The sequence below is a fragment of the Lutra lutra genome, chromosome 3, assembly GCF_902655055.1.
Source record: "Lutra lutra chromosome 3, mLutLut1.2, whole genome shotgun sequence".
In the NCBI taxonomy this organism is placed as follows: Eukaryota; Metazoa; Chordata; class Mammalia; order Carnivora; family Mustelidae; genus Lutra; species Lutra lutra.
This window is the reverse complement of record NC_062280.1, coordinates 70073878-70101868: the sequence shown is the minus strand read 5'-3', so window position 1 is coordinate 70101868 and position 27991 is coordinate 70073878. Positions and strand designations below refer to the sequence as shown.

The following is a 27991-nucleotide window of genomic DNA, read 5'->3' as shown; positions in this document are numbered from 1 at the left end:
GCTCAGCGGGAAACCTGCTTCTCCCTTTCCCACTCCTGCTTGCGATCCTGCTCTCACTGTCTCTCTCTCCCTCTGTCAAATAAATAAATAAAATCTTTTTTAAAAATCACTTAAAAAAGCAATACAGTTATGGTTATAAATATGCCCTGTGGGACTAAAATATCCACCAACCCTGATGTTATGCCATTGGATACTTCAAGCTTGGGATGAGTATCCAGGTAGCACACACAGAAATCTAAACTACCGTATTTTGAACATCTTAGACTACAGTGAAGCGGATTTTGTGATCCTGGGATTTATATTATGAAATATTTATCTGTCTTCTTCTTGTTTCTGAAACAAAGCTCTTAAAACCTGTGGAATTTTCTAAGCAGTAAGAGTAATGGGAGCATCTTTTGTTATAGTATTTGGTCGCTGTCCTTGCTTCCCCCATTAGCTCCAGAGCCATCAAGGTGAAAGGAGTGTCTTGTTATTCATAAAGCCCCTTTCAACCACATCTGAGTTTATGTTAATGAAGTGCCTTTTGGAAAGCCCCTTAGAGGGGGGAGTTGAAAATCACCAACCGCCAGTGCTTAATCAACCATGCCTATTTAACAAAACATATAAAAATCCAAAAGGATGGGATTCAGAGAACTTCAAGATTGGTGGAGAAGAACACATCCACATGCTGGGGGGGCTCACCCCAAACTCCAAAGGAACAGAAAACCCTGTGCTCAAGACTCTTCGGGACTTCATCCTATGTATCTCTTCATCTGATATCCTTTCATATATCCTTTGCAATAAACCAGTAATCTAGTAAGTAAGCTGTTTCCCTGAGTTCTATGAGCTCTTCCAGTATTTGATCAAATCCAAAGAGGGCATGTGGGAACCTCCTATTTATAGCCAGTAGTCAAAAGTATGGGTGACAACCTGAACTTGAAACTGACATCTGCTGGGGGGAGGGGAATTCTTGCAGGACTGAACCCTAACCTGTGGTATCTGATGCTATCTCTACCTAGATCATGTTAGAAGTGAATTAAACTGTAGAATACCCAGATGATCTCACAGACTCACTTGGTGTGGGGAAACTATCACACACTTGGTGACCAGAAGTGCCTGAAGTGAATGAAGTACAGTACTGGGAGTGGAGGAGACACACAGCTCGGTGTTTTCCCATTGGAGATGTACTTTGAAAACCATGTTAAGAGAATTTAAAAATGGGTTCAGATAATGAAAAAAACATAGATGTGGAAGATACATTATGAAATGAAATTGCTTCACGAATGTGAGGGTGCAAGAAAGGCAGTACGATTATACTATTTCATATAAAACATGATCTTTAAATATGTTGGTAGGTAAACCATTTTAAAAAGGCATATAATTATTTCATCCTTTTTGTCTTCTCATCGCAAATTAAGGACCCACCTTATACACATATGATATATGCTTTAAAAACCACTTCACTTCCCCCTAGAACACAGTTTATTGGACTTTGGAATAAAACATTTGTTTTAATTCATTTTAAAAAGGGTCATTAAGAACCATACTAAGGAAACATTTCCTTTTGATTTCTAAGTTAATTTTTCCCTTTTAGTTTTATAGAAACCATAGCTGGCTTTGAAAAATGTAAACATTAAAAAAGAAAAAAGAAAAATGTAAACATATAGTCACAATCTTATTGAAACAAATGCCATTATCACAAAAATCTCTTTATAATATTACCAAGTAAACTTAATTTGGATTATAACAAATAGTACAAATGAATTTAGGTAAATGTCTGGAATTTGTTTTAACAAAACATGACAATTATTTCTGATTGGCTAATAAGATCAACACAACATCAAAACATGCAAATTAGATGTGTCTGTGACTGAAATACATCAAGACTGAGTTCAAGGAAATGAAATCAGGCACTTAAAAATTAATGTTTTCCATGCTTGAGTTTTTTTTTTTTTTTTAGATTTTATTTATTTATTTGACACACACACACACACAGAGAGAGAGATCACAAGTAGACAGAGCAGCAGGCAGAGAGAGAAGGAGAAGCAGGCTCCCCACCAAGCAGAGAGCCCGATGTGGGGCTCGATCCCAGGACCCTGGGATCATGACCCGAGCCAAAGGCAGAGGCTTAACCCACTGAGCCACCCAGGCGCCCCTCCATGCTTGAGTTTTAATGAGGATTTGGGTCTGTCAAAGAATCATATAGAACTAGTATCCTGTCTGAGAGTAGTGGTAAGAGGTCATGTAGAATTAGTAACAAATTTAAGAGGTGACAGCAGCCATAGAGCACAAAGATGTAATTCCCCAGGCCCTGAGACCCTCAGCCACCTTCCTCTGGAGTCCTGGGACCCAGTCTGCCTCCAGGTACTTTGTGCAGCGTTCCTCTCCAAACTGGCTCCAAAAGAACCATGTGACCCAGTGTATAACACCTTCCCTCCCAGGAGTAATTACCATTACACTCCCAACCATCAAGTATTTGTGTAAATACTTGTTAAAAGAAAAAGAAAAAGAAAAAAAAGATAAAAGAATGGGAGTAGTACAGAATTAAGAGGTTTCCAAAGATGAAAGAAAACTTGATCCATTATTGAATTCTTTTGACTTTGGAGTCTGAGGTTCTGGTCACTCCATTTCTTTGTGGATCTAGGGGAAATATGCTCACTTCCCCTCCAAGGGAAACCAAGTGGCAGCTACCTCTTGGACTCTTCTCTGGGTCCCCCTATAAGCAGGTTTTCTAAGTCTGTGATAGAAAGTTTCAGCACACATGCGCACACAGGGGCGCGCACACACACATACACACTCCCACCCTGGAATCATCTACTCTAGTCCCTTCATTCACATAGGAGAAAACGGAGACACAGATCATCAGACCCATCTATGCAGCTTTGGCAGAATCAGGACAAGACCCATCTCCCAATTCCCAGGGACATTCTATTCTGATTGATAAATTTTCTTCCAAGTCCCTCATCTGAGCACCAACAGCTTCTTCCTGCAACAACCTTTCCTATGAACAAACTCAAGTGGAATGGATTCAAGTCATTCAAGTTTCCCCTCACAGAACCCCAAAATCTGAGGAAGATGACAGAGTTCAAAAGAGGGGGAGCTTGCTAAGCTGAGTGATCAAGGTCTCTCTGCCTGTTTGTCTCTCTTTTCTCCCTTAACCTCCCCATATTAGACCTATTTTTGTCCATTTCAAGAGGCAGAAGAAGTGCTGTCTTCTCCAGCCCATCTAAGCCCCCAGACTAGGCTCAGTTTGCATGTATGCCCAGAACATGGCTTGATCTTTAAGCTGCAGGAAGTGGTATGAAGAGCTCAGATATTTCTTTGGTAGATACTTGTAAACATACAATTAAAATCAGCATCTCCAGAAACAAAATTAACTTTATCAAAATAATACATTTTAAAACACCAAAACTTGGCTAAGAAGTATCTTTAATAATCAACCTCACAGGTCAATAAGAGAGCTATAAATAAATAATTTACTATTTCCTGACAATTGTGAAACTTGTATGGTTTTAAAGAAATGTTTAATGTTGGGGCATCTGGGTGGCTCAGTGTGTTAAGCCTCTACCTTAGGCTCAGGTCATGGTCTCAGGGTCCTGGGATTGAGCCCCAGGATCAAGTCCCCCATTGGGCTCTCTGCTCAGCAGGGAGCATGCTTCCCCCCCCCCCCCCCCCCGCCTGCCTCTCTGCCTACTTGTGATCTCTGTCAAAAAAATAAATAAAATCTTTAAAAAAAAAAAAAAGAAATATTTAATGTTAACAGTTGCTTATTCTTGGCACTATGGGGAAACAGTTATAGATCTAAAAAGAACTAATCAATTATAACCAAAGATTTGGGGAAGGTAAAGATGCATGAAACAAAGGACTGGCTAGTCCATAAAATAACTAAGTGAAATCAAACTTTCTCACCCAAGTCCTTGGACACTTTCTTCATCTTTTGAATGAGAAGACCTGGGTTGAGTATGCTGGCTAACGGTGAGTGTCCCTCACATCCTCCCGGGACTCAGAAAAAACTCTTGGAAAAAGGAATTCACACCATGACTTCAGTCCCTTTTTCTACTCCTCAGCTTTACCTCAAGAAACTACAAGACTTCATGAATAGTCCATGGAGTTCATTAAAGCTAAAGTCTTCCACTCAAAGGGTTTAATTAGGCTAAGAGTACAAGACCAGAACCCCAGTTTCTAATCTCTTTGGAGCACCACACTTTCATCTACTAAATAGTAACTTGAGCCACAAACAAGGATCAGAAAACTCAATTCAGGGGCGCCTGGGCGGGGGCTCAGTCCATTAAGTGTCTGCCTTGGACTAAGGTCATGATCTCAGGGTCCTCAGATTGAGCCCTTTTCCAGGCTCCCTGCTCAGTGGAGAGTCTGCTTCTCCCTCTCTCTCTGCTCCTCCCCCTACTGGTGCTCTCTAATAAATAAATAAAATCTTTAAAAAAAAAAAAAAAGAAAGAAAGAAAACTGGATTCAGATTTTTAAGGTAAACCTAACTAGTAAAAAGCAAATACAATGGACTAGGAAAGGGGAAGCAATATGGCAAGTGAGTCAGGGACAGGATTTAATTTTAAATCAGAAATATGACTTAAAAGATTAAATGTGGTTTATACATTTAATATATATATTATATATATATATACATTTTATATATATACATATAAATGTGGTGTATACATTATACATAATAATATAACCCATTCTTAGATATCCAGGTTAATAGGAAATATACAGGCTCGAGACTGAAAGCTGCCACATTACCCCATTTTAAGGCACAGATCTAAACATAGCTGAATGGGGATAAAATTCCCTCCACTTAAGAATTTAGGTAAAAATGCTGTTTATCAGAGTAAAAGCATGTTAAACTGCTCACTGCTCGAAGGCAGAAGTAACAGCAACCATGTCCCTAGGCGGGTAAGAACCAGCATACTCAGCCTTCTGGAACTAGCCCATACACAAGACGAGGAGCTTCTGTGTAAGATCAACCTGAGAAATTTATACCAGCGGTTCTACCGCTAGCTGGATGACCTTGGGAAAGGTACTTAAGTTAGAGTTTTAGTTTCTTATTTATAAAAATTATTCATAAAAATTATTTTACCTATCTCATGGGGTCATTGTAAGTATCAGAAGAGATCATTTATAAATAATACCTAACTCACAGCTCTTTATGGACGATGTTTTGTTGTTATTCTCTGTAAAGACAATTCAAGTAGTTAACACTACAGCAGAAGAAGAGGGGGTTAATCTTTGAAGGTTTTCTGGTTGGTTTTGCTTTAATCAAAGAACAGCCACACTAAAGAACCTGACCAAAGTTACTTACTATAAATTGAACGTGATACTTATTATGAACCTAAAGCTGCTCACTGGATTGTATAAATACGAGTACAAAGTATTAAAAATATGCGTCTGTCTTTGTTTTTATATGGCAAAATTTTCTGTGTGCTCCTCTTTGGAAAGGGTATTCCCATCAGTTATAAACCGCCGCTCCAAATGTGGTAATTTAGATCAAGGTCATTACCAACCCAGATGACCAAACCTGAAAAATACTGTTCTCACGTCAGAGACCTTGAAGAAAGAACGCTCTAATGGGACTAAAATACCTTGCAAAGAATTACAACACGAACAGCTCAAGAAATCTTAATTTGTAAAAGGTCACAGAGTTACAAAAAACATTGCTCATTTCAGCTAATTAAATGAAATTTTAGTTAAACGGCACCTTTAAATATTGGTATTGCAGCTGCGAGTGCATTTAAATAGCATTTACGCAGATATAATTAGCACAATTAAACATGGGTAGAAGTGGAAGCACCATTCTTAATTATATTGATATAATCAGTTTTATTAATGCTTTATAGCAACAAAAGTGACATCTGACAGTAGCGCACAGTTCATGACTGAACCTCATATTAAGCGTTTTAGCATATTAAGGAATCAAAAGCTAGGTAACTGGGGAAAGAAAGAAGTCAAATAATGCGTGCCTACCTGTGACGATCCCATAGTTGGGAGGTTCGAGAATTACTCCATAAAACTGGATGATGTTTCTGTGACTGAGGACACTGAGTATTTCTGCCTGCACGAAAATCAAATACAAAGTTACAGAAGATTTCACATTTATAAAAATCTCCTAAAATAGGTTGCCCATTCAATTTCCTTTTACATACATTTACAAAGATAGATACGTGCTCAACAAGTATGTACTGCTGATAGAACTCTGTGTTTCGCAGCCTTCTTAAAAGTTTGAGAATTTCGATTGAAACTTTCCAACATTTAAAAAGGAAATGGGGTTGAAGGGGCAGAAGCAGGGGTGCGTCCCAGCAAGCCAGCATGACAGGTAGTGAAGAGGGTGGCGGCGAGGTGAGAGGCCCTATCTGTTTACAGAAAAGCCCTCTTCCTAATAGTTGAATGTGTTTTTTTCATTCTGCATCGTGTCTCTTGTAGGAGACCGAACTTCTACTGGTCAGATGAAGAGTCATCACCAAATTAACGGAGGATTTCTGAACTATTACTAAAACAGGTTCAGGTAATACCCATTGATATTAGTTATCTAATCATTCAAAATATATTTTTGCTCTTGTACTATATACAGCAAAGTCCTGAAAAGGATGTAAGGGTGGGTTCCTGACCTTCAGTGGTGACCTGGCAAGTAGGGAAGCTGTACTTTACATCTGAAATGTATTAAATACCAGAAAACTCTACTGCAGAGTGACATTATAAAAAGATAATAAACTTAATTTTTTAAATGAAAAAACAGAGATACTGCAGTGCATATCTGCTAATGTCTGTAAGAAGGGCATTCTCTAAGTTAACTAAATCACATGTACTTATTACCTTTGTGGAGACAAAATACAGGTAATCAAGAATTATAAATACAATTAGATACAAAATCACTGAGGTACAAAAAAATTCAATATTTTTAAATGAAAAGCGTATTATTGGCAGTAAGTAAACAGGAGATTAATAATTCCCCATTCTAGGTAAGCAATTAAAGAAGAATGAACAGGGCTTGGTTAGAAAGGGGACTCCCCTTTGGGAATCTGCACAATGTAAATCAGTATTATTTGTTACAAATTTTTTGTCACAGGTTAAGAATTGAGATTTCTTAAAAACACTGCAAAACTTGTTTTTAAGGTGGTATAACTAGGTACAAAACAGAAGTTTAAGTGTTGGCATGGGGTCAATACGGAATCAAGAGAAAGGAAAATTATTGACTGGATAAGACATTTATCAAGGTTTCTTTGCCAGTGTTTTCCTTTTAGTGACACAGGTGCTGAAGGGAGCGATCAAAACACCCCTCTCACACTCTCTGAGTGCCTACTGTATACAGAGGTTCTGTGTTCCTCAAACAACCTTCTTCTCATACTTTAGCTTTCCAAGTAGAAAGAAAATACATTAATTGAGCAAGACAATTATTCATCCATATGGCAATTCTATTCTTATTGGGATATAATAAGTGAACTTTATTCTTAAGACAAGAGTTCACGTGAGGGCCACCTGGGTGGCTCAGTCGGTGAAGCATATATCTGCCTTCAGCTTGGGTCATGATCCTGGGGTCCTGGGATCAAGTCCCGAGTAGGGCTTCCTGCTTGGTGGGCAGTATGCTTCTCCCTCTTCCTCTCACCCCTCGTGCTCTCTCTCTCCCCCTCCAACAATAAAATCTTAAAAAAAAAAAAAAAAAAAAAGTTCATATGATGTGAAATTTGGAAAACATAAGCCCCCCTATTTTTAACACAGATCAACTCTTTGTCAGTAAAGCATTAGAATTTAATGCAAGTCAAGCACTAATGTTTGGACCAGTGTTTATCAAAACAGGGGAATGTTATCCCATGGTATGTTCTGGTGAATTCTTCGGGGTATCTAAATTCTGTGACCATTAAAAATCGCTGGCTCAGTCAATAGAGCATGTGACACTTGATCTCAGGTTGTAATTTCTAGCCCTACATTGGGCGTAGAACTAAAAAAAAACCAAAACAAGAGAATTTCTAAATCTTTGGATGGCCATTTTATAATTCAGCACCACATGGGATTTTCATTGTTCCAGCTAATTTTCATGTTTACATTTAAGATATTGCCAAGTAATGCCTTGGAGAGCCAGAATTTATCTTTCAAGTGCTGGTAAACATATGCAGATGTTAAAATAACAACCATTATTTTGTGTCCCATTGTTATGCTCATTTAAATTTTTTTTTACAGTTAGGAAAAACTAAATTCTTGTGGTATAATTTGGAAGTAAAAGACACTTTCACAGAGTAAGACCTTCAGTTCTAATTTAACAAACTAAGAATTTGATTTAACATAAAAACAACATAAGACTTTATAGAGTGCTGTACTAGTTCCATGGAAATGGTCTTATAATAAGCAGAGATAGGCTAAATAAATAAGTGGTATTTGCAATAAAGGAAGATCAAGTAATATCATGATGTTACCTACTCTAGCAAGCTCCAACAGAAGTAACTGTGGGATTGCGCAAGTGACTAAAATCTAGCCTGTAGCAATCAGCATCTGACAGCAAGTGGGTGTGTTCTGTAGATTTGCCTTTACAGGCACCTGCTTGCCAACAGTTCCTTAATGCAACTGTTACAGTAACAAAAAGCTTCTCTTTAAATTGTTGTTTTTCAGATTTATATTTTGGAATACTCTAGCAAATAGACGGCCCACCAAAATAATGGATTAGTGGTTTAAAAAGTTCACTTAAGGAAACATACTAGTGATGAAGGCTAACTATAACAGTCCGTTGTGCCAAAAAAAAAAAAAAAAAGTATCTTTTTACACTATTGACATCAACAAAAGTGATTTTTCAGTAAATGTAATTTGATGAAAATTGTTCATTTTAGTTATGTTGACTTTATGCTTTTATTTCTACTTAACTGAAAAACTGGTTTTGATTTTACAAGAGCTATAAGCATAAGGAGTTCCGGTGAGGCTGGCTGGCTCAGTCACCAGAGCATGGGTCTCTTGATCTCAGGGTTGTGAGTTTGTGTCCCATGTTGGGTATAGAGATTACTTAAAAATAAAATCTTTAAAAAAAAAAAAAAAAGCATAAGTAGTTCTTCATTTTATATTGTATATACTTAAGTTACACTGAAATAATAATTTTAATCAACATCAGGAATACAGATGACTTAATATTTCTATATAAAGAATCTATATATTTCTCAGTTTGCAAAATGGCACTCTAGGAACACAAACAGAGACGTGTAGGCCAGTGCTCACTGCAGCATTATCCCCAATAACCAAAACGTAGAAGCAACTCGAGTGTTATCAACTGATGGGCAGATAAACAAAATGTGATATATGAATACGATGGAATATTAATTTAGCTATAAAAAGGGATTAAGTTCTGATACATGTTACAATACAGATGAACCTTGAAAACAGTGTGCTAAGTGAGTAAGCCAGGCACAAAATGACAGATACCGCATGACCTTTCTTTTATAACTTATCTTGAATTGTCAAATTCAGAGATAAAGAATGCAGATTAGAGGTTACACCAGTGCTAGGGAGGACGGAATGGGGAGCTGCCGCTTAACGTGCAGAGTTTCTGTTTGGGGTGATGAAAAAATTTGGAAATAGGCCATAGTGATGGTTGTACAACACTGTGAATGAAATTAATGCCACCAAATTGTACACTTAAATATGGTTAAAATGGCAACTTTCACGCTACATATATTTTGCCACCCCAAAAAAATGTTTAAAAAATACAGTCAGAGGGGCACCTGGGTGGCTCAGTGGGTTAAAGCCTCTGCCTTCAGCTCGGGTCCTGGTCCCAGGATCCTGGGATCGAGCTCCACATCGGGTTCTCTGCTCAGCAGGGAGCCTGCTTTGTCCTCTCTCTCTCTGCCTGCCTCTCTGCCTCCTTGTGATCTCTGTCTGTCAAATAAATAATAAAAAATCTTTTAAAAAAATACAATCAGAATGGCTAAAATTAGTAAGTCAGGAAACGACACATGTTGGCAAGGCTGTGGAGAAAGGGGAACCCTCTTACACTTCCAGTGGGAATGCAAGCTGGTACAGCTGCTCTGGAAAACAATATGGATGTTCCTTAAAAAGTTAAAACTAGAGCTACTCTATGACCCAGCAATTGTACTACTGAGTATTTACCCCAAAGATACAAATGTAGTAATCTGAAGGGGCACATAAACCCCAATGTTTATAGCAACAATGTCCACAATAGCCAAACTATGGAAAGAGCCCAGATGTCCATTGATGGATGAATGGATAAAGATGTGATGTGTGTCTATATACCTAGCTAGCTAGCTATACATACATATGCAATGGAATACTATGCAGCCATCAAAAAAAGAAATCTTGCCATTTGCAATGACATGGATGGAATTAGAGGGTACTATACTAAGTGAAATAAGTCAATCAGAGAAAGACAATTATCATATGATTTCACTCATATGTGGAATTTAAAAACAAAACAGAGGAGCATGAAGGAAGGGAGGGAAAAGTAAAACAAGACAAAATCAGAGAGGGAGACAAAGCAGAAGAGACTCTTATTCACAGGAAGCAAAAGGGGTTGCTGGTGGAGAGGGGGTGGAGGGTTGGGGTGACTCGGTGATGGGCATCAAGGAGGGCACAAGATGTAATAAGCACTGGGTGTTATATGCAATGATGAATCACTAAACTCTACCTCTCAAATTAATAACACACTACATGTTAATTAACTGAATTTAAATAAAATTAAATTTAAAAAATAAAAGAGCTCTCAAAAAAATAAAAAATGCTATTCTAAACTTTTGTAGAGATGATCATATTCTCTCTACATATATTTATATACATACATACATACACACATAATAATCTCTCAAAGTTACAGAACTCAAGGTCTAAATATCCTTGGGTCGGTCAATAAGTACTTTTTCAGATCAGGATTTAAGGAAGCAAGGAAAGTCTATGGTGGACTACAACAATTTTAACTCTGGCTCAAAGACTCTCCATAAAAAGTCCCAATCTGATATAAAAGAGACATAACTATAGTCTATCCATAAAAATGTCTTTTATCAGAGCACAAAAATGTCTACACAGAAACTGTGTTTACAGTTAGGTATGTGACTGCTCCTACTGTTTCCAGCCCCGCTGGTTTCTTCCTCTCCCCCTCCCCTGCCTTCCTCCTCCTTTTCTTCTTCCTTTATGGGAAGGCTTACAGGCATTTCAGCGAACAAATCCAGGGGGGAGGAGGTATTTTGTTAGCTTTATTCTATCTGGCCTTTCTACATGTTTATATGGACTGATGAGCCGTTAGCTCAGTTTGCTGTTTTCAGAAGTCAACCAGCATACAGATTCCAAACGGACGAATCAGAGAGATTAAGTTAAATATTATAATTTAAATTAAAGGAAATTTAATGGAATATCGTAATTTAAATAAATTTAAAGGAATTTAAGTTTTAATCTGTTTCCTTTAAAGTACTTGCAACAGTCTTAAAAGAAGATTTTAAATCAATTAGTATCTTCAGAGCAACCCCTTTCCTTCGATTCAAAACTTATCTTCTATTTTGGCAAAATTGCCTTTTTGAAAAAAATTTAGATATAATTGACAACATTGTATTATTTTCTGATGTAAAACATGATGATTCAGTATTTATATATACTGCAAACTAGTCACCACGGTAAGTGGTTAACATCACCACACACAGGGACAAGTTCTTTTTTCTTGTGATGAGAACTTTTAAGACCTACTGCCTTAGCAACTTTGGGCTATATAATACAGTATTATTATTTTTTTTATAAATTTAATTTTTTTATTATTATTTTTTTTTTATGTGACAGACAGAGAGATCACAAGTAGGCAGAGAGGCAGGCAGAGAGGTAGGCAGAGAGAGAGGGGGGAAAGCAGGCTCCTGGCTGATCAGCGAGCCCGATGTGGGGCTCAATCCCAGGACCCTGAGATCATGACCTGAGCCGAAGGCAGAGGCTTTAACCCACTGAGCCACCCAGGCGCCCCTATATAATACAGTATTATTAACTGTAGTCACCATGCTGTATACTTCATCTCCATGACTTATTTTATAATTAGAAGTTTTCAACCTAATCCCAAATTTAAATGTTTTCTATTGGAGAGCTACCATAAAATCCTTAAAGATTCTGTTTCTATGGCTTCTTTTAAACTTTTTACATTCCACTGACATAGCCTCTATATGTATTTTTTTTGATAAATATATATATGTATATTTTTGTAAGAAGGCTTCTTGACCAGCATGGAACCCAACGTGGGGCTTGAACTCCCTACCCTGAGATCAAGACCTGAGCTTAGATTAAGAGTTGGACACTTAACCCACTGAGACAACTCAAGTGCCCCTGTGATAAACAGTTAATAAAAAGTGAGTTTACTTCCTTTTTGAAAGAAACTAAAAGATATTGACAGCACTCTATTGATCTACAGACAACACTAGTAGAAGAAATCATCTCTGAAGACCCATGTCATTAGGCTAGCAGGCTCTATTTACATCTTCTCTTAGGAACAGGCTTTTCTCCCAGGTTTTTAACAGCTATTATCCCCCATGTAACAGCAGGATTGTATCCTTCTGCCTGTGATATGATACTGACAACAAAGACAGTAGGTATAATAAAATCCAAGGTACATGTCTACTGTCCACAAGTGTCAACTGCCCCTTCTTGTCCTCTTTAAATGACATTTAAAACATTCTAGGGACCCTGATTTCTGAGGTCCTGACCAATCCAAATTCTCTGATTCCATCAGAGTATGATAATTAAAAAAAAAAAAGAAGTGGCTCATTCGACCATTCAAAGGAAGTAGTGTCTTTCACATTGTGCATCCAAGGTCAAAGGCTTTCTCCAAAGAGCTCTGTCTCCAAAATACCAATATGATCCAGGATCAGTATAGTCTCTCAAAGTTTAAGAAGACAGGAGATGATCCCATGTTTTCGTTTTTGTTTTTTTAAAGATTTTATTTATTTTCTTGACAGAGAGAGAGAGAGATCACAAGTAGGCAGAGAGGCAGGCACAGAGAGAGGGGGAAGCAGGCCCCCCACTGAACAGAGAGCCCGATGTGGGGTTTGATCCAGAACCCTGAGACCATGACCTGAACCGAGGGCAGAAGCTTAACCCACTGAGCCACCCAGGTGCCCAATCCCACGTTTTTTTAAAAAAGAAATTATATATGTAAGAGAGACTGAGGAAAAATAAAATATTAGGGGCACCTGGGTGGCTCAGTTGGTTAAGCCTCTGCCTTAGGCTCAGGTCAAGCCTCTGCCTTAGGCTCAGGTCATGGTCTCAGGGTCCTGGGATCAAGCCCCACATCCGGCTCTGTGCTCAGCGGGGAGCCTGCTTCCCCCTCTCTCTCTCTGCCTACTTGTGATTTCTGTCTGTCAAATAAATAAATAAAATCTTTAAAAAAAAAGACACAGTATTAATTATGGTCATCTCTAGGTAGCAGAAAGAATCATAAATGATCTTAAATTTTTATGTATTTCTAAAATTCTCTACAGTAAACCTATATAGATTTTTATAATTTTTTTTTCAAGATTTATTTGAGAGAGAGCAAGAGCAGAGGGAGAGGGAAAAACAGGAAGCCCCACGGGGCTCAGTCCCAAAACCCTGAGATCATGATGTAAGCCAAAGGGAGACGCTTAACCAACTAAGCCACCCAAACACCCCTAAACCTATATAATTTTTTTCATCACAAAAGGCAATATATGAATGCAATTCATATGACTGGAATATATAAATATAAGACGAAAAATGTTTATTTGCATGGAAATTCTGATTTTTCTCTTGGATTTGATCAGGAAGAAATAACACTCTTTCCTCACCTTCCCAGAACTAGCCTAGGTATATAAAAACTAGTTAAGTTAACCTCTGAGCTGTGAGTTTCTCCTGACCTAGGTCTGGAGCAAATTCATGTTCACCTGAGTTATTCTTGAAGAAGGCCACAGGTCCTGAGAGGCCACAAGACCACAGATGTGGGCGCTGCGAACTGATATCTAGATAGATTTCAACCTACTCAGTTATCTGCACTTTTATTAAATGATCTCCTCACCCTTCTTACATTTGCTTCTGCGGCCTGCTGCCCTTTAGAAAAGCCTTTCCTACGCTGCTCATCTTGTAAAATGCCTAGTATAATACTGCATGAGGGAGAAAGGTCAAATCCTTTATACACAGGAAGCACTCAATCTTGTCGGCAGAATGAACATATGGTATTTGATGATAATGACATTTAGTCTGTTTAAATAACTGCTACACAGAGTCCATGTTAGTAAATGTTTGCTCTGAACAGCAAAGTGAGAAGAGTAAAATGCCAGAGAGTGCAGATTGGCTTCAGTACGCATTCTGTTCTTTCACATAAGGGTTGCTTCTAAGGCTGGTATTTCCTAAGAAGGACTGTCAATCAATTACATAACCACAGTAGAAGCCCCATCCAAAATGTATGTTCACTAGCTCATTGCTGATTTCAACTTTCAGAATGAAGACTTGCACTTTGCCTCTGCAGTCCAAGGCAATCACAGGAGCACAATTTCTTGAGAGTCCTTTCCTGCTTTGCTATTCTCTAAGCATGCCCTTGCTTTGACATTGTACACTTTCAGATTCACAATGCAGAGCCTTACTGAATCTTCAACGTTCCATTTCCAATTTTCTACCCGATACGTCTAACCATATAAAGCTGACCAGATTTGAACTGTGTGGGTCCACTTATAGGTGGATTTTTTAAACAAATATAGTATAGTACTCTAAATGTATTTTCTCTGCTTTATGATTTTTCCTAATAACATTTTCTTTTCTCTAGCTTACTTTATTACAAGAATATGGTATATAATCCATGTAACATACAAAATATGTGTTAATCAACTGTTTACATTATCCATAAGGCCTCCAGTCAACAGTAGGCTATTAGTAGTTAAGCTCTGGGGGAGTCAAAAGTTATATAGAGGTCTGACTGTGCTTGGGGCGGAAGGCTCAACTCTGTTTCCAAAATCACCTCTGAAGATAAGGCAGTCTTTTGTCAAGTCCACACACTTTCCATACCGACTGTTCTCCCTGAACCCCGTGGCAGACGTTCCCTGCTGTACAGTGATGTTTTTATGTCCCCCAAAATTCAGATGCTGAAATCTAATCCCCAGGGTCACGATATCTGAAGGGGGACCCTTTGGGAGATGATCAGGTTATAAGAGTAGAGACCTCAGGAACAAGACAGTGCCCTTACAAAAAGAGACCCCAGAGAGTTCCCTCACCCTCCCACCAGCTGTGGACATGGCGAGGAGATGGCGTCTATGAACCAGGAAGCAGGCTCACACCAGACACAGAAGCTGCTAATACCTTGACCTCAGACCTCCCAGCCTCCACAACTATGAAAATTAATGTTTGTTGTTCATAAGTCCCCCTGCCTTTAGTTTTCTGTTAAAGGAGCCAGCACAGGCCAGTCATCCTAAAAGTCCACAGCAATTCAACCAGGTCTCTTATGAACAGGACGGTTCGAAAAGACACGGCTACTGGTCTCGGTATAGCATACCTCTTCTCTTTATCACCACAGAGCCCAGAACTATTGTACTTAGCAGCAGAAGGTAGGGGACAAAGGGCAATTCTTGATTTAAAAAGCCCTACAACAGTATTTACAAATCTATAAGGTCAACCCCTAGCTCTCTCAGAACTGGCCTTCTGCTGCAGCCTCTGATGATACAGACAACCGAGCCAGAGTGCTGTTTCAGTCATCAGAAGACTTATATGCACCATACCACAAAAACCAGGGTCAATGCCAAGAAAATACTGTGTTTTGTTTTGTTTTTTTTTAAGATTTTAGTTATTCATTTGACAGAGATCACAGGTAGGCAGAGAGGCAGGCAGGGAGAGAGAGAGGGAAACAGGCTCCCTGCTGAGCAGAGAGCCCAATGCGGGCCTCGATCCCAGAAACCTGGGATCATGACCTGAGCTGAAGGCAGAGGCTTTAACCCACCAAGCCACCCAGGTGCCCCTGTGTTTTTTTTGTTTTTTTAAGATACTATTTATTGAGAGAAAGAGAGAGAGCGAGTAAGCAGAGGGAGGGGTAGAGGGAGAGGGAGAATCTCAAGCCACACTCCACACTCATCATCACGGAGCCCAATGCAGGGCTTGATCTCACCACCCCGAGATCATGACTGGAGCCGAAATCAAGAGTCGAACACTGAACTGACTGAGACACCCAGGTGTCCCCAAAGTACTGTTTAATTAATTGCATTTTTACCCCAAGAGTATCATGGTTAATAACATTTTCCTAAAATAAAAGCTTGTTTTCTTATATGTATGGCAAGATGGAAAAACCAGCCCCTCTGCTCCTAAAAATTCTATGCCACCAGAACAACTTATAAAGGTAGGCTTAGATGATTTTCAATCCCATATTTAATTGCCAGAGTCTCAGACACAGGTCATGTTCCCCGAATCACTTTAAGTTTAATGAGACCCATTCAATTACAAGTCATGTGACAAGCAGCAACCCTCACAGTTCTGTAGATTCTCTTTTAAATGCTGTCCTTTAGGTATTCAGGGAAATAAAGAAGGGAAAATGAACTGAATTCAGGCTTTATAATATCATACAGCCCATATTCCTAAGAATGTTTGACATCATGAAGACTTTTCTTTAGAAGGAAAATGGCAAGAGATACTAAGAAGAAAAAATAAGCCAATCATTTTGCTCACTCATCATCAACACCCAGGATGGAGCCACGGGGGATTTACTGCAGACATCACTAGTGCCGGGAAGTCTGTTGCTCAATGGCTTTCCTGGTGGGTTGCGGCAGACTCCACATGCGGCCGCTCGGGGCAGCAGCCTGGGCTCCCCTCCAGGGATCAGGCTGCTCTCTAGTTAAGGACATCCCTGACTCAGGGCAGGCTAACCTGGCAGGATGGGAGGGTAGCTAACACTGAATGAGATGAACAGTGAAGACTGAAAAATGGGGATTTTAAGAGAGTGTTCCAAAGCACAGAAATGCTAACATTCTTCATGTTCGTAAGAGTATCACTGTGATGGCATGAGAAAGTCAAACACATTGTAAACAACTTGCATTCCGTTTGGGGGACAAAAGTTGTGCATGGTGCACTTCTTCATTCTTCTGTCTACATAGAGTCCTGCCTAATTTGATGAGCTGGGGTAAAAAGAAAAAAAAAAAAAAAAGCACACTGCTTTTCACAAAACAACTCCTGTAACTTGGTCACTGAGATCACTTGGTGCTAAAATTACATACAGTCTCCACTCCCCCATCCCAAAGAAAGCCCTTGAAAAAGCCTTGAAGTATGAACTAATGAAGGATTAGGCTTTTAAAAGACTGAACAGCAATATAATTTAATCAAATACTGGACAGGGGGGTGGAATTTAAATTCTTTATTTTTTATTTTTATTTTTTTTTTTATTTTTTCAGCATAACAGTATTCATTATTTTTGCACCACACCCAGTGCTCCATGCAATCTGTGCCCTCCACAATACCCACCACCTGGTGCCCCCAACCTCCCACCCCCCACCCCTTCAAAATTCCCAGATCGTTTTTCAGAGTCCATAGTCTCTCATGGTTCACCTCCCCTTCCAATTTCCCTCAACTCCCCTCTCCTCTCCATCTCCCCTTGTCCTCCATGCTATTTGTTATGCTCCACAAATAAGTGAAACCATATGATAATTGACTCTCTCTGCTTGACTTTGGAATTTAAATTCTAACTCCAAAATGGATGGCCCCCAAACTTCCTGGTCACTGTGGACCTTGTTCTCTTTCTGGAAAATGACTTGACTAGACAGAATTATCTTTCAGACTCCTTCATGCTTTAAATTTCTATCCATTTCTGGGACGCCTGGGTGGCTCAGTTGGTTAAGCAGCTGCCTTCGGCTCAGGTCATGATCCCGGCGTCCTGGGATCGAGTCCCACATCGGGCTCCTTGCTCATCAGGGAGCCTGCTTCTCCCTCTGCCTCTGCCTGCCATTCTGTCTGCCTGTGCTTGCTCTCTCTCCCTCTCTCTCTCTGACAAATAAATAAATAAAATCTTTAAAAAAAAAATTTCTATCCATTTCTATAAAAAACTGATGACTTAGGGATGCCTGGGTGGCTCAGTCAGTTAAGCATCTGCCTTTGGCTCAGGTCATGATCCCAGGGTCCTGGGATCCCATCCCACATCGGGCTCCCTGCTTGGCAGGGAGTCTGCTTCTCCCTCTGCCTGCTGCTCCCCCTGCTTGTGCTCTCTTCCTCACTTGCTCTGTCTCTCACAAATAAATAAATAAAAATTAAAAAAAAAAAACTTGATGTCTTATTAATAGTACGTTACACAGATTGGATACTCAATAAATCTTTGATAAATTGAACAGAGGTAACTGACTGTAGCCTGTTAGGACATCCTCTACAGTGAAAGAGACCTGAGCATGAGTGGTGTCTCTGCCACTTACAAATGTGGTGACTCTGAGGAAGTTACTTAAGCTGTCTGGGCCTCAGTCTCCTCATCTATAAGATGGTAATCCTACCCCAGTGCCCAGTAAGCAGTAATCCTACCCCAGTGCCCAGTAAATGCCAGGTGTTTGACCAAGGCTAATTTTGTTCTCTGTCAGCTTTCCCTTTTCTTGTTAACCAATCTATTCTTCAGACTCAAGTCAAGCTTCTGAGCAAATTCAGATCTCTTCCAGTAGTGGATTCTACTGCCATAATCTGCTTGTTTTAATTAGCTTCATTTATTTTACTCTAGGTGACTTTCCATGTTTAGATAAAAAGATTTCCATGTTTCTCCCTAATTATAGCACTTTAACATTTTCAAAACACTTGCCTTATAGGACCCTCACAAGTAAGTTAGCTGTTTTATCGTGTTTAAGGGTAAAGAAATCTGGGTCTTTGATTTAAGTTCACTTTCTAGGAGCTGAGTTGAAGTCTAATAAAATTTGAGTCTAGATCTCCTACCTCTGCTTTATGTATTGCCTCCCTCTCTCAAAAAAAAAGGGGGGGCCAATAAAAATATGAGTCCTTTTATCTAAACTTTTCTTATTAGAAGCTGCCCTTGCACAAAGAGATTCCAATCTGCAGAGCCTCCACAGTAACAGCTACCATTTAGCGAGTGCCTACTATGAGCCAGGCCAAGTGCGTTACATAGATTGAACCTTTAAACCCTCACAGCCCACCTTGAGCCTAGGATCTACTACTATTGCTCTTACTCAGGGGAAGAAATCTCGGCGCACAGAAACCTTAAAACTTGCCCAAGGGCACAATAAATGGCAAAGCCAGATTTTCAACATAAGTAGTCTGATGTCCTGCTTACAATCACTAAACCATCCCATTTTACTTCATAAACCTTATTTGACTATGGGATGGAATGTTAGTTTATAGAACATCCAGAAATTACAACAGGCTTAGAAAATTCTGAAGCTCTCTTTAGGTAGTTACACAAGTGTGAGAAACAATTCCTCATCGACTTCCTCTTAGGGACTCAGCTGCGGCCCCCACTACAAATTCCCATGCCTTCCTGACACTCGACTGTGCAGTATCAAGTCAAAAACCAAGATCCAATTCTCCACAGGCACCAGCCTATCAGGCCAGCTAGCAACAACCAAATTTATAGCTAATAAAACCAGTTAATTGCACAGCATGAAGTACCCTCTCTCTATGCAAAAATTACATGGTTAGGAATTTTGAGCGACTCTCACAATCTGATTAGCTAAGTGCTTTATAATATTACTCTACAGTGCAACAGAGTTTGATTATTTACATCCCATAAGAGAAATGTTTGCCACATTTATTATGGAAATCTGCAAAATCATTTAGAAGAATTCAGGCAAATTTAATTTTAAAATAGTCTGAAAAGTCCTTTAATATCTTGTAGATGACACTTAGACAGTATCTTGAATACCTGGATTCTTCAGTTAAATAAATGATCTCAGTATTTCTGGGTTCTGTCAGCATACTCAAACAATACCGAATGACAAAGGTATGTGGGTGACACCTGCCAGACTACGGATTTTTTTTTTTTTTAGTACCAAACCCTAACAAATCATGGTAAAAATAATCTGGAGTCATAAAGTAAGGAATGGAAGGGATCTGAAGTCTTCCAGTCTTTTCTCTCACTGCCCCCAACGACAAGCCCCACCTTAAAGCAATTCCACTCTTAAAGGCAAAAGAGCATTCACCCATAAAGGTTTAGTGAAAAGAGCTTCCAATAACTAATAATCATCAGCAGGAACCACAATAACCTTTCTTTTTACTCACCCTCATGCTGAAATGCAAGTCTGTACTGGTGCTCAATAGGAGACAGTGAGAGAGAACTCTTGAAGGCTAATGTCTACTTTCCAGGATAGTTTCTCCTAAGCCTAACCATTCTAATTCTTACCAATTTTCTTGACGTGTCTGATTTTTGAGTCTTTTGGTTATCCACCTATGTCTATGCAAAGACAACAGTCATTCTGAAACCACAGTCAGATAACTGGCATTCGGTAGACCTGTCAACCCCCCGATGTCGGGGTACAGTGTAAACTTATTTATGGTGGTTCTCCTAAAACCTGTCTTGATATTCTCCTCCCACCTAAAAGAAAACTTTCGATGTTATTATGTAATTCAATCATATAAAGTTAGAATTCAAGTAAAATAGTCTTTGTAAAAGAAATATGTCTAATTTTCCTGAACTGACTTGTTTTTATCCCACTGCTCCCTCCTGTGATTACTCTAACAACCTATCATGTTACATTTTTCAAGCTGACTGCTGGAAAGCTTCTCCCCAAATCTGTTGCCTACTTCTTTTTTTTTAAAGATTTTTTATTTATTTATTTGTCAGAGAGAGAGGGAGAGAGAGCGAGCACAGGCAGACAGAATGGCAGGCAGAGGCAGAGGGAGAAGCAGGCTCCCTGACGAGCAAGGAGCCCGATGCGGGACTCGATCCCAGGACGCTGGGATCATGACCTGAGCCGAAGGCAGCTGCTTAACCAACTGAGCCACCCAGGCGTCCCACTGTTGCCTACTTCTAAAAATAGAGAACACCTCATGGGTGTGTTCTTATCATATTAACCTCAATCCTGCTTCCATTTTGTTTTTTTACGTTTGCTCTCTCTCCCATTTTCCTATTTTTAATTTTTTAACCCCACAATTGGAATCTTTACTACTTGTTTTAAATCATTTCAACAAGAAATCCATACAATAAAATAATATTTTGATATGCATCTCAAATTCGAACCATTAAGATTCCTGGTGTACAGAGAGATCCTTGGTGGCCCATGAAATCAAAATTCAGAGACACACTGGTCTAACTGAAGGGTTACTGCTTGGTTACCTGTGTATTCAAATACATTTCCTTGACTTTCTCTTCTCCAGGAAACTACAGCATTCTGCTTTAGCAACCTGTCATGATCCCTTAGACTCTTTTCTTACTCACCCATCTCAAACTTAGAAACCCCCCTCTGACCTCAACCTCTTATCCTTACTCCCATTAAAACTGCTCTTCATTTGACCCACTGAGGTCTCCTGAAAGAAACAGAGATCCAAAATAACAGCAGTTTAAACAAAACAGTTTCTATTGTCTCAAAATAAGAAGGCTGTAGGAAGTCCAATATGGCTATTCCACAGCTATACTCTTCCACCATCTTTAGCCCTGGCTTGCCTTCAAGGTTACCTAATGGTCACAATACAATTCCTGGGGTTCCAAGCCATTATATCCACATCCCAGGAAACAGAAGGGAGGAAAGTACAAAATGGTTTCCCTCCTAGGTCAGCCTCTTTTAAAGAGTTTTCTCAGAAATCTCATCTTATTTGCAGAAAAGGCTGGGGAATGTAGCTTTAAGCTACAGTAGCACATCTAACAATCCATGAATCTTAAGGAAGACAAGGAGAATATACATTGGGAAAACAACTAATAGTGAATGCCATATCCACAAGTTGCTGGTGATTAAGCTTCTGTCTAACAGAAGGAGCTTCAGGATACTACACATAACGTTACACTCCTTGGTCAAATATTGCCACAACTCTTAATGCTCTAGTTCTCATTCTACCAGTTTCTAAGTATGAAAAGATCCAGTAACTACCTTTCTATGTTTCTCAGTGTTTTACACAAGCCTTTATGACAGAAATGTTCTGAGACAATTAACATGGTATATTTAGAGTCTGTACATTTATTGAAAGCGAAAAGATGATAGCAATAATTTTGAGTATCTCCAACTGGCTCCCCTTTGTACTCTCCATTCACCCAACAAATACTGTCTATGTCACAGGCACAATTTTTTTGGTGCTGAGGATAGTAATAAGCAAGATAGCAAAATCCTTGCCTTTAGGGAGCTTACAATCTACGGGGGTGGGGGGGGAGACAGACAATGATGATATCAAAAACTAATGAGATAATTTTTAAGAGTCGACTACAATAAACCTCAAGTCTTATGTCCTTTAGCTATTCTAACCCCTGTCATCCTCAGATTACCAGGAATACTCTCACACTGGGGAAACAGGCATAACTGCCTTCAGCTTTCCTACCTTACGCTCACAGTCTTCCTTTCTGCCTCAGAGAAAAAGAGAGCCTTCCTTCCCCCAGACCTCACCCAGACACCTGTGTTATTTCTATCTCCCTTTCTTCCCTCAGGATATGATGCACTGTCAATTATGTTCCTTCTGGAATCTTTAATCTCTAAGTCTATCCTCTGGGTTTAAAATATGCTTGAGTTTCATCTCTCCAAGAAACAAACAACTTTCCTTGACCCTCATCTCCTTCTCAAACTACTTTCCTAAGCATCAAAACTTCTTGAAATAATATTTCACCCTAAATTCTATTTCCTCACGTTCTACTCACCCCTTAGTCCCATTATGCTTGGCTGGACTTTTATTCTATTGTTAAAATTTCCCTAATAACTAAATTCTAATCTTTTAAATATTCTACACAGTTTCTACTCTGAGTTTTCTAGTTAAATACAACCAAGCTTCTTCCCCTTAACATTCTGATATCGTCTTGAGCTCCCATGCTTGTGTTATATCCTGATATGAATGAAAACAAGGATGAGACAGGCATTGTAAGCAAATGAGAAGAAATAAACCACTACCGTCAAGGGCTTGCACAGTATCAAAGGGAAAAGAGAAGTGCAGAACACCCATCAGGAGAACAAGTGCTGTGGGGATCCACGTGCAGATCCACGCACGGGCTAACGAAAAGCTTCAACTGGACCATGAAGAATGGTTTAGATGTTGATGGATAGCAGGGGAAGGTCTGCCATCCCTAGCAGAAGAAATAGCAAAAGCTTTGGTGGAGAGACAGCATGGGGCAGCAAGTCTGGGAACAGCAGCCCTTCCATTTGGTTGTGGATCTGAAATACGTGCAGGGAAACAGAAGTAGGCAACGAATTGCTAACACATGACAACACGACAACACATGCCAAGCTGATGTTCATGTTGCATTTCACTAGGAGTAACTCCTAAAAAGCGAAAAAATGCTTCAAACGTTCAAAGATCTCTTTCAAAGAGATCAGTGAGGTCTACAGAGGTGAAAGAGTTACTAATTTACGACGTAAAGGTCATCTGCCCCAACTCTCCTCTTAATGAAGTTATCCCCTTAGGGATATTCCAAGAAACAGACACCCCGCCTCTGACTGGACACTCCCAATGACAGGTAAACACCGGGGATGTTTCACTGGGAACTGAGAAATGATTGATCTAAATGGGTGAAACTGGAGATGGACCAAGCCACCCTAGCAAAAGATCTTACCAGGCCCAGAGGACAGGAGACAATTTGATTGAAAGTATTAACATATTTGCATGTGCACACACGTATGCGCATATTTGGTAATGGTTAGAGATGGTCAGCCACCATGGCCTGGAAAACAGCTGAAGAGATTAAACACTGGCAAGGAGAAGAGGTAGGGGGAAGGGGTTAAGGCATCATAACTTCCCCGGGAGAAGGCGCCTCCTGGGAAGGGTAGACAAATCAGACTGCTAGCAGCACGTAGTATTAGAATACATTCGCGTCCCATTACTAACTCCTCTTGCTATGAATCCACACTCATAAAACAATGTCTTTGTAAGTTTGTTTCCCATAGAACTCACCAACAAATTGAAAATTTTTAAATTAGCAAACTGATTTTATTCTAAAGTCAAAGTCAAATATGTTAGTGTGATTTAGCATTCTGAGTCCGCCGCCCTGAAGATGAAATTTCTGACCCCCTTACTCGGGATCTGTTTGGGTAGCTACCAGCTTTGCCTAGGAGGCACCTTTACTATATCCTTGGGAGCCTTAAGATCTCCTACAGCAGGAAACTACTTTTCATGATAGCCTATTCTAATCGCTTCAAATTCCTAGAGGTGACTCACGAAACTTCCTGTGTTCTTGAACTGAACTTGCTTGCTAGATCCATTTCAGTTCAGATTTTTATCTCATTCCAAACACCGTATCACCCCAAATTCCAATTTTTCTCTTTGCTTGAAGAATCAGTGAGTGTCCTTAATCTGACTGTGACTCTACTTAGTACCTTAATACCTCTGAGCAAAAAGGAAGAGAAAGAGCTCCTTTAAAGGCATCTTGTAAATGGTACTTAATGATACTGTAAAAGGATCCATTCTTCCACACCAGTTGACTAAAGCAGTGTTTGCGGATCGGATTCCTTTTATGTCTTGCAACGATGCACAGGACCCCGGAGAGATCAGGGACAGAACTCAGTTGATATGTGGAGTTCTCTAAGTGGAACTTTTCCCACATACAAGACTTTAAGTCCAAGAGAAAATAATTCAAGATTTTCTGAATAAAACTATCAACTACATAGGACTCTCAAGAGGCAAGATGCAATTGTTTTGCATGTCAATAAACATAAAACCAGGGATGACTGGTACCAGATACCAACCTACATCAATCAGAGCAAGCTCTGGCAGCCCACCGTATTTAACAAGACACAAAGAAAGTCATGGCTGAATATGGCTGAGATGTTACAGTGGGCCCAGAGATAAAGAAGAAAATATATCAGAACACCACCGTGTTTTAGAAGACAGAACGGAGACTGTGAACTATAAAGTTTGAGTGTACAGACCCTATTAAGGGTCTCCAGAAAGGTACACCTGTGTCTTTAAGGCTGAGAGAAAGGGATTTCATACGGATGACCCACGTCACAGAAACAGTATCATTATCATAATTCTTTTGTAGTCAACAGATGTAGTAACCATGGAGTTCCAGAAGTTGTAAGCTGAGTACACCTTTACTCATGCATTACTCTACCTGATGCTAATGGAAAGCTTCCTGTGCATCAACAATGTCTCATCACCTCCCATCCATGAGCTCACTTAATCCACGAAGTAAGAGATACTACTATCCCTGCTTTATTTCTAAGAAACCAAAGAACAGAGAGATTAAGTAACCTGCCCATAGTGTAGGAAGTGATTAAACCAAAATTCACACCAGGAGTTCAACCGTGAGGCAATACTGCCTCCCTCACAAATGAATATCGATTTCCAAAACCACATGGCTGTGCATGGGTTGTACACGTACACATGTACATGCACACATATTTCTAGATGTTACATACGGATAAATAAACTCACCTATGACAATACATGTGCCTAGTATACAGACAGTACTGTGTACTCTGTACACAGCAAATACTCAAAAATATTTATTTGACCCGAGTATGGAGAAAACTCCAGAATCACAATCAAGAGATCTGCATTCTAGTCTTTCTTCTGACACTGGACAACCGTGTGATCTGGGGTCAGCTTACCTATGGATAAAATGTCACTATCTGTAGGTAAGAAGGACAGAACGAATGCTCTAAAGTCTTCTCAACGCTAACATTCCGCCTTAAATCTGAGGTATTTAGTACAGGGTGGGGGCCCAGGTGTGGCTGCTTCTTGGAAGCTTCTCAGGTGAGTCGAACGTGGCTCAGGTGAGCAGCCAGGATTTGGACCCAATCCTAGAGCAAATCTGGGGCAAAGCTGAAGGGTCGTCTGGTTACCGTGGAGTCAGAAAATGCTGGGGATAAATATCAGCGCTACCAGGTATGAACTCCATGACCCTGCAAGTCTCTTGATGTCACCGAGCTTGGTCTTTATCTGTAAAATGAAGAAGGCTGATACCTACTTAAACTAGCTGTGAGGACCAAATTTAAATGGAAAGTACATGGTAGGCACCTGGTTTTCCCCAATAAATGTGAGGTGCTAAGGGCGCCTGGGTGGCTCAGAGGGTTAAAAGCCTCTGCCTTCGGCTCAGGTCATGATCCCAGGGTCCTGGGATCGAGCCCCGCATAGGGCTCTCTGCTCCATGGGGAGCCTGCTTCCTCCTCTCTCTCTGTCTGCCTCTCTGCCTACTACTTGTGATCTCTGTCTGTCAAATAAATAAATAAAATCCTTTAAAAAGAAAAAAAAAATGTTAGGTGCTAGGGATTGTATTGAGAGTGCTTCAAAGAAAAAAAACGTTAAAAGATACACAGAACTGAACTCGGATATACAGAACACCAGCTAGGACTACGCGTTGCTGGCAAACAGATCCAAACACTGATAGCAACAGCACAGTGAAACTGGTAAAAGAAAGAGGCTGAAGCACAGGTCTGGGCAGGACAGAGCACAGACCAGAGAGTCTGATGATGACAGCATCAGTAAAGAAAAAGGCGTAAGTCATCCAGCGTACTCCGGTCATCATCATATCCGACGGAAGAACCTCTAATTCAAAGAACAAAACACACCAAGAAGACCATAGGTGTTAGGCCTGATTCTTCAAGCCTCAAAATAAATCTCCTCAAGTCCCTTACTATTTTAAAAAATCAGGTGCCAAGCTGAAAGACACGGAACATCACTTCTCTTTGCCACTCCCAGGGTAAGGAATCTGGCTTAACCTCACTAGCCTCCCGATTACTGCACCTGTGGAATGGATCTGAATTTGATGGGGCCATGCTCTTGTTTCTATTTTCTGCCCCTCCTCATGTTTCTGGGTCAGAGGTCACAGAAGACCCCACCATGCTTTTTTGCCAAACACCTGTCATCATTCATCCTAGTGAGGTTTCTATTGTATTGGTTTAATCAAATATGTACCATATTCTCCATTCAAATATGGAGGCGCCAGTGGCTCAATGTCAAAGGCAAACATGTTTTTTTTTTTTAGTTACTTTTCCAGTAGAGAACACAGATCATAGTGATCTATTAGCTGTAAAATGAAGATATTACCCATGGGGAGGCTGCCGTGGGAAGAAGCAGTGTGTTCTTACTGACAAAGGGGTGAATACAGGCACTGAGCTGGGAATGCATGGACCGGGATCCAAGGGTCCAGTTTCCCCACGCCCCCAGGTATAGACAGCAAGCTACCTAGCCTTTTGAATGTTAGAAATCTCTGGACTAGGGGATAGGGAAAACTTCTAAAATAAAATTTTTAAAAATAAACTTAGTATTCTGGAGTAATTTTTAGACTCAGAGGAAGGCAGGGTTTTAGACTGAGAGTAGATTGAGAGAGGCACAGACCTGAGGATGGCCCTCGCTCAGGTGACAGCTTCTGTTAGCACAGCATGTTACCGGAACTGAGTGACCTTGGAGTTCCCTTGGGTCTCCGTTACTGTCCTCCATGTGTTCGGGGACCCACTCTGGGGCACCACATCACGTGTAGCTGTCCCATCTCCCTAGTCTCCTCTAGCTGCATGTCACAGGTCTTTTTTTTTTTTTTTTTAAGATTTTATTTATTCATTTGACAGAGAGGGAGAGATCACATGTAGGCAGAGCAGCAGGCAGAGAGAGGGGGGAAGCAGGCTCCCTGCTGAGCAGAGAGCCCAATGCGGGGCTCGATCCCAGGAACCGGAGATCATGACTGGAACCAAAGGCAGAGGCTTAACCCACTGAGCCACCCAGGTGCCCCATGTCAAGAGGTTTTAATAAGAATCAAATAAATGTGAAAACCCTTTGTAAAATGAAAGGAGCTTTAGAATAGAATTAACTATTGTTTATGCATTAAATGAATTCATGCACGTGGAGCACCAAGAGAACTGCCTGGAATGTATTAAGCTCCAAATACTGGTTATGAGCATGATCATTAAAAACATTTACACTTATCCTACATTGTGATCAGTTCTAAGTGTCTTCAACATTTGCTTTGGATTCAGAATTCTACGGCTTCAGATTTTATTTTCTCCCTAACAAGTCA

The 27991-nt window shown here is 40.0% G+C and overlaps 1 protein-coding gene across 4 annotated transcripts in view; it reads right to left on the bottom strand.

The window, feature by feature from the left end:
* MAP3K20 (mitogen-activated protein kinase kinase kinase 20) overlaps positions 1-27991 on the bottom strand; it is a 179804-nt gene that overhangs the window by 88436 nt on the left and 63377 nt on the right. For all 4 annotated transcript variants that reach the window (XM_047722186.1, XM_047722184.1, XM_047722187.1 and 1 more), the window contains exon 3: positions 5959-6046. In XM_047722186.1, coding sequence (XP_047578142.1) covers positions 5959-6046 — 88 coding nt within the window. The remainder of the gene's footprint in view (positions 1-5958; positions 6047-27991) is intronic.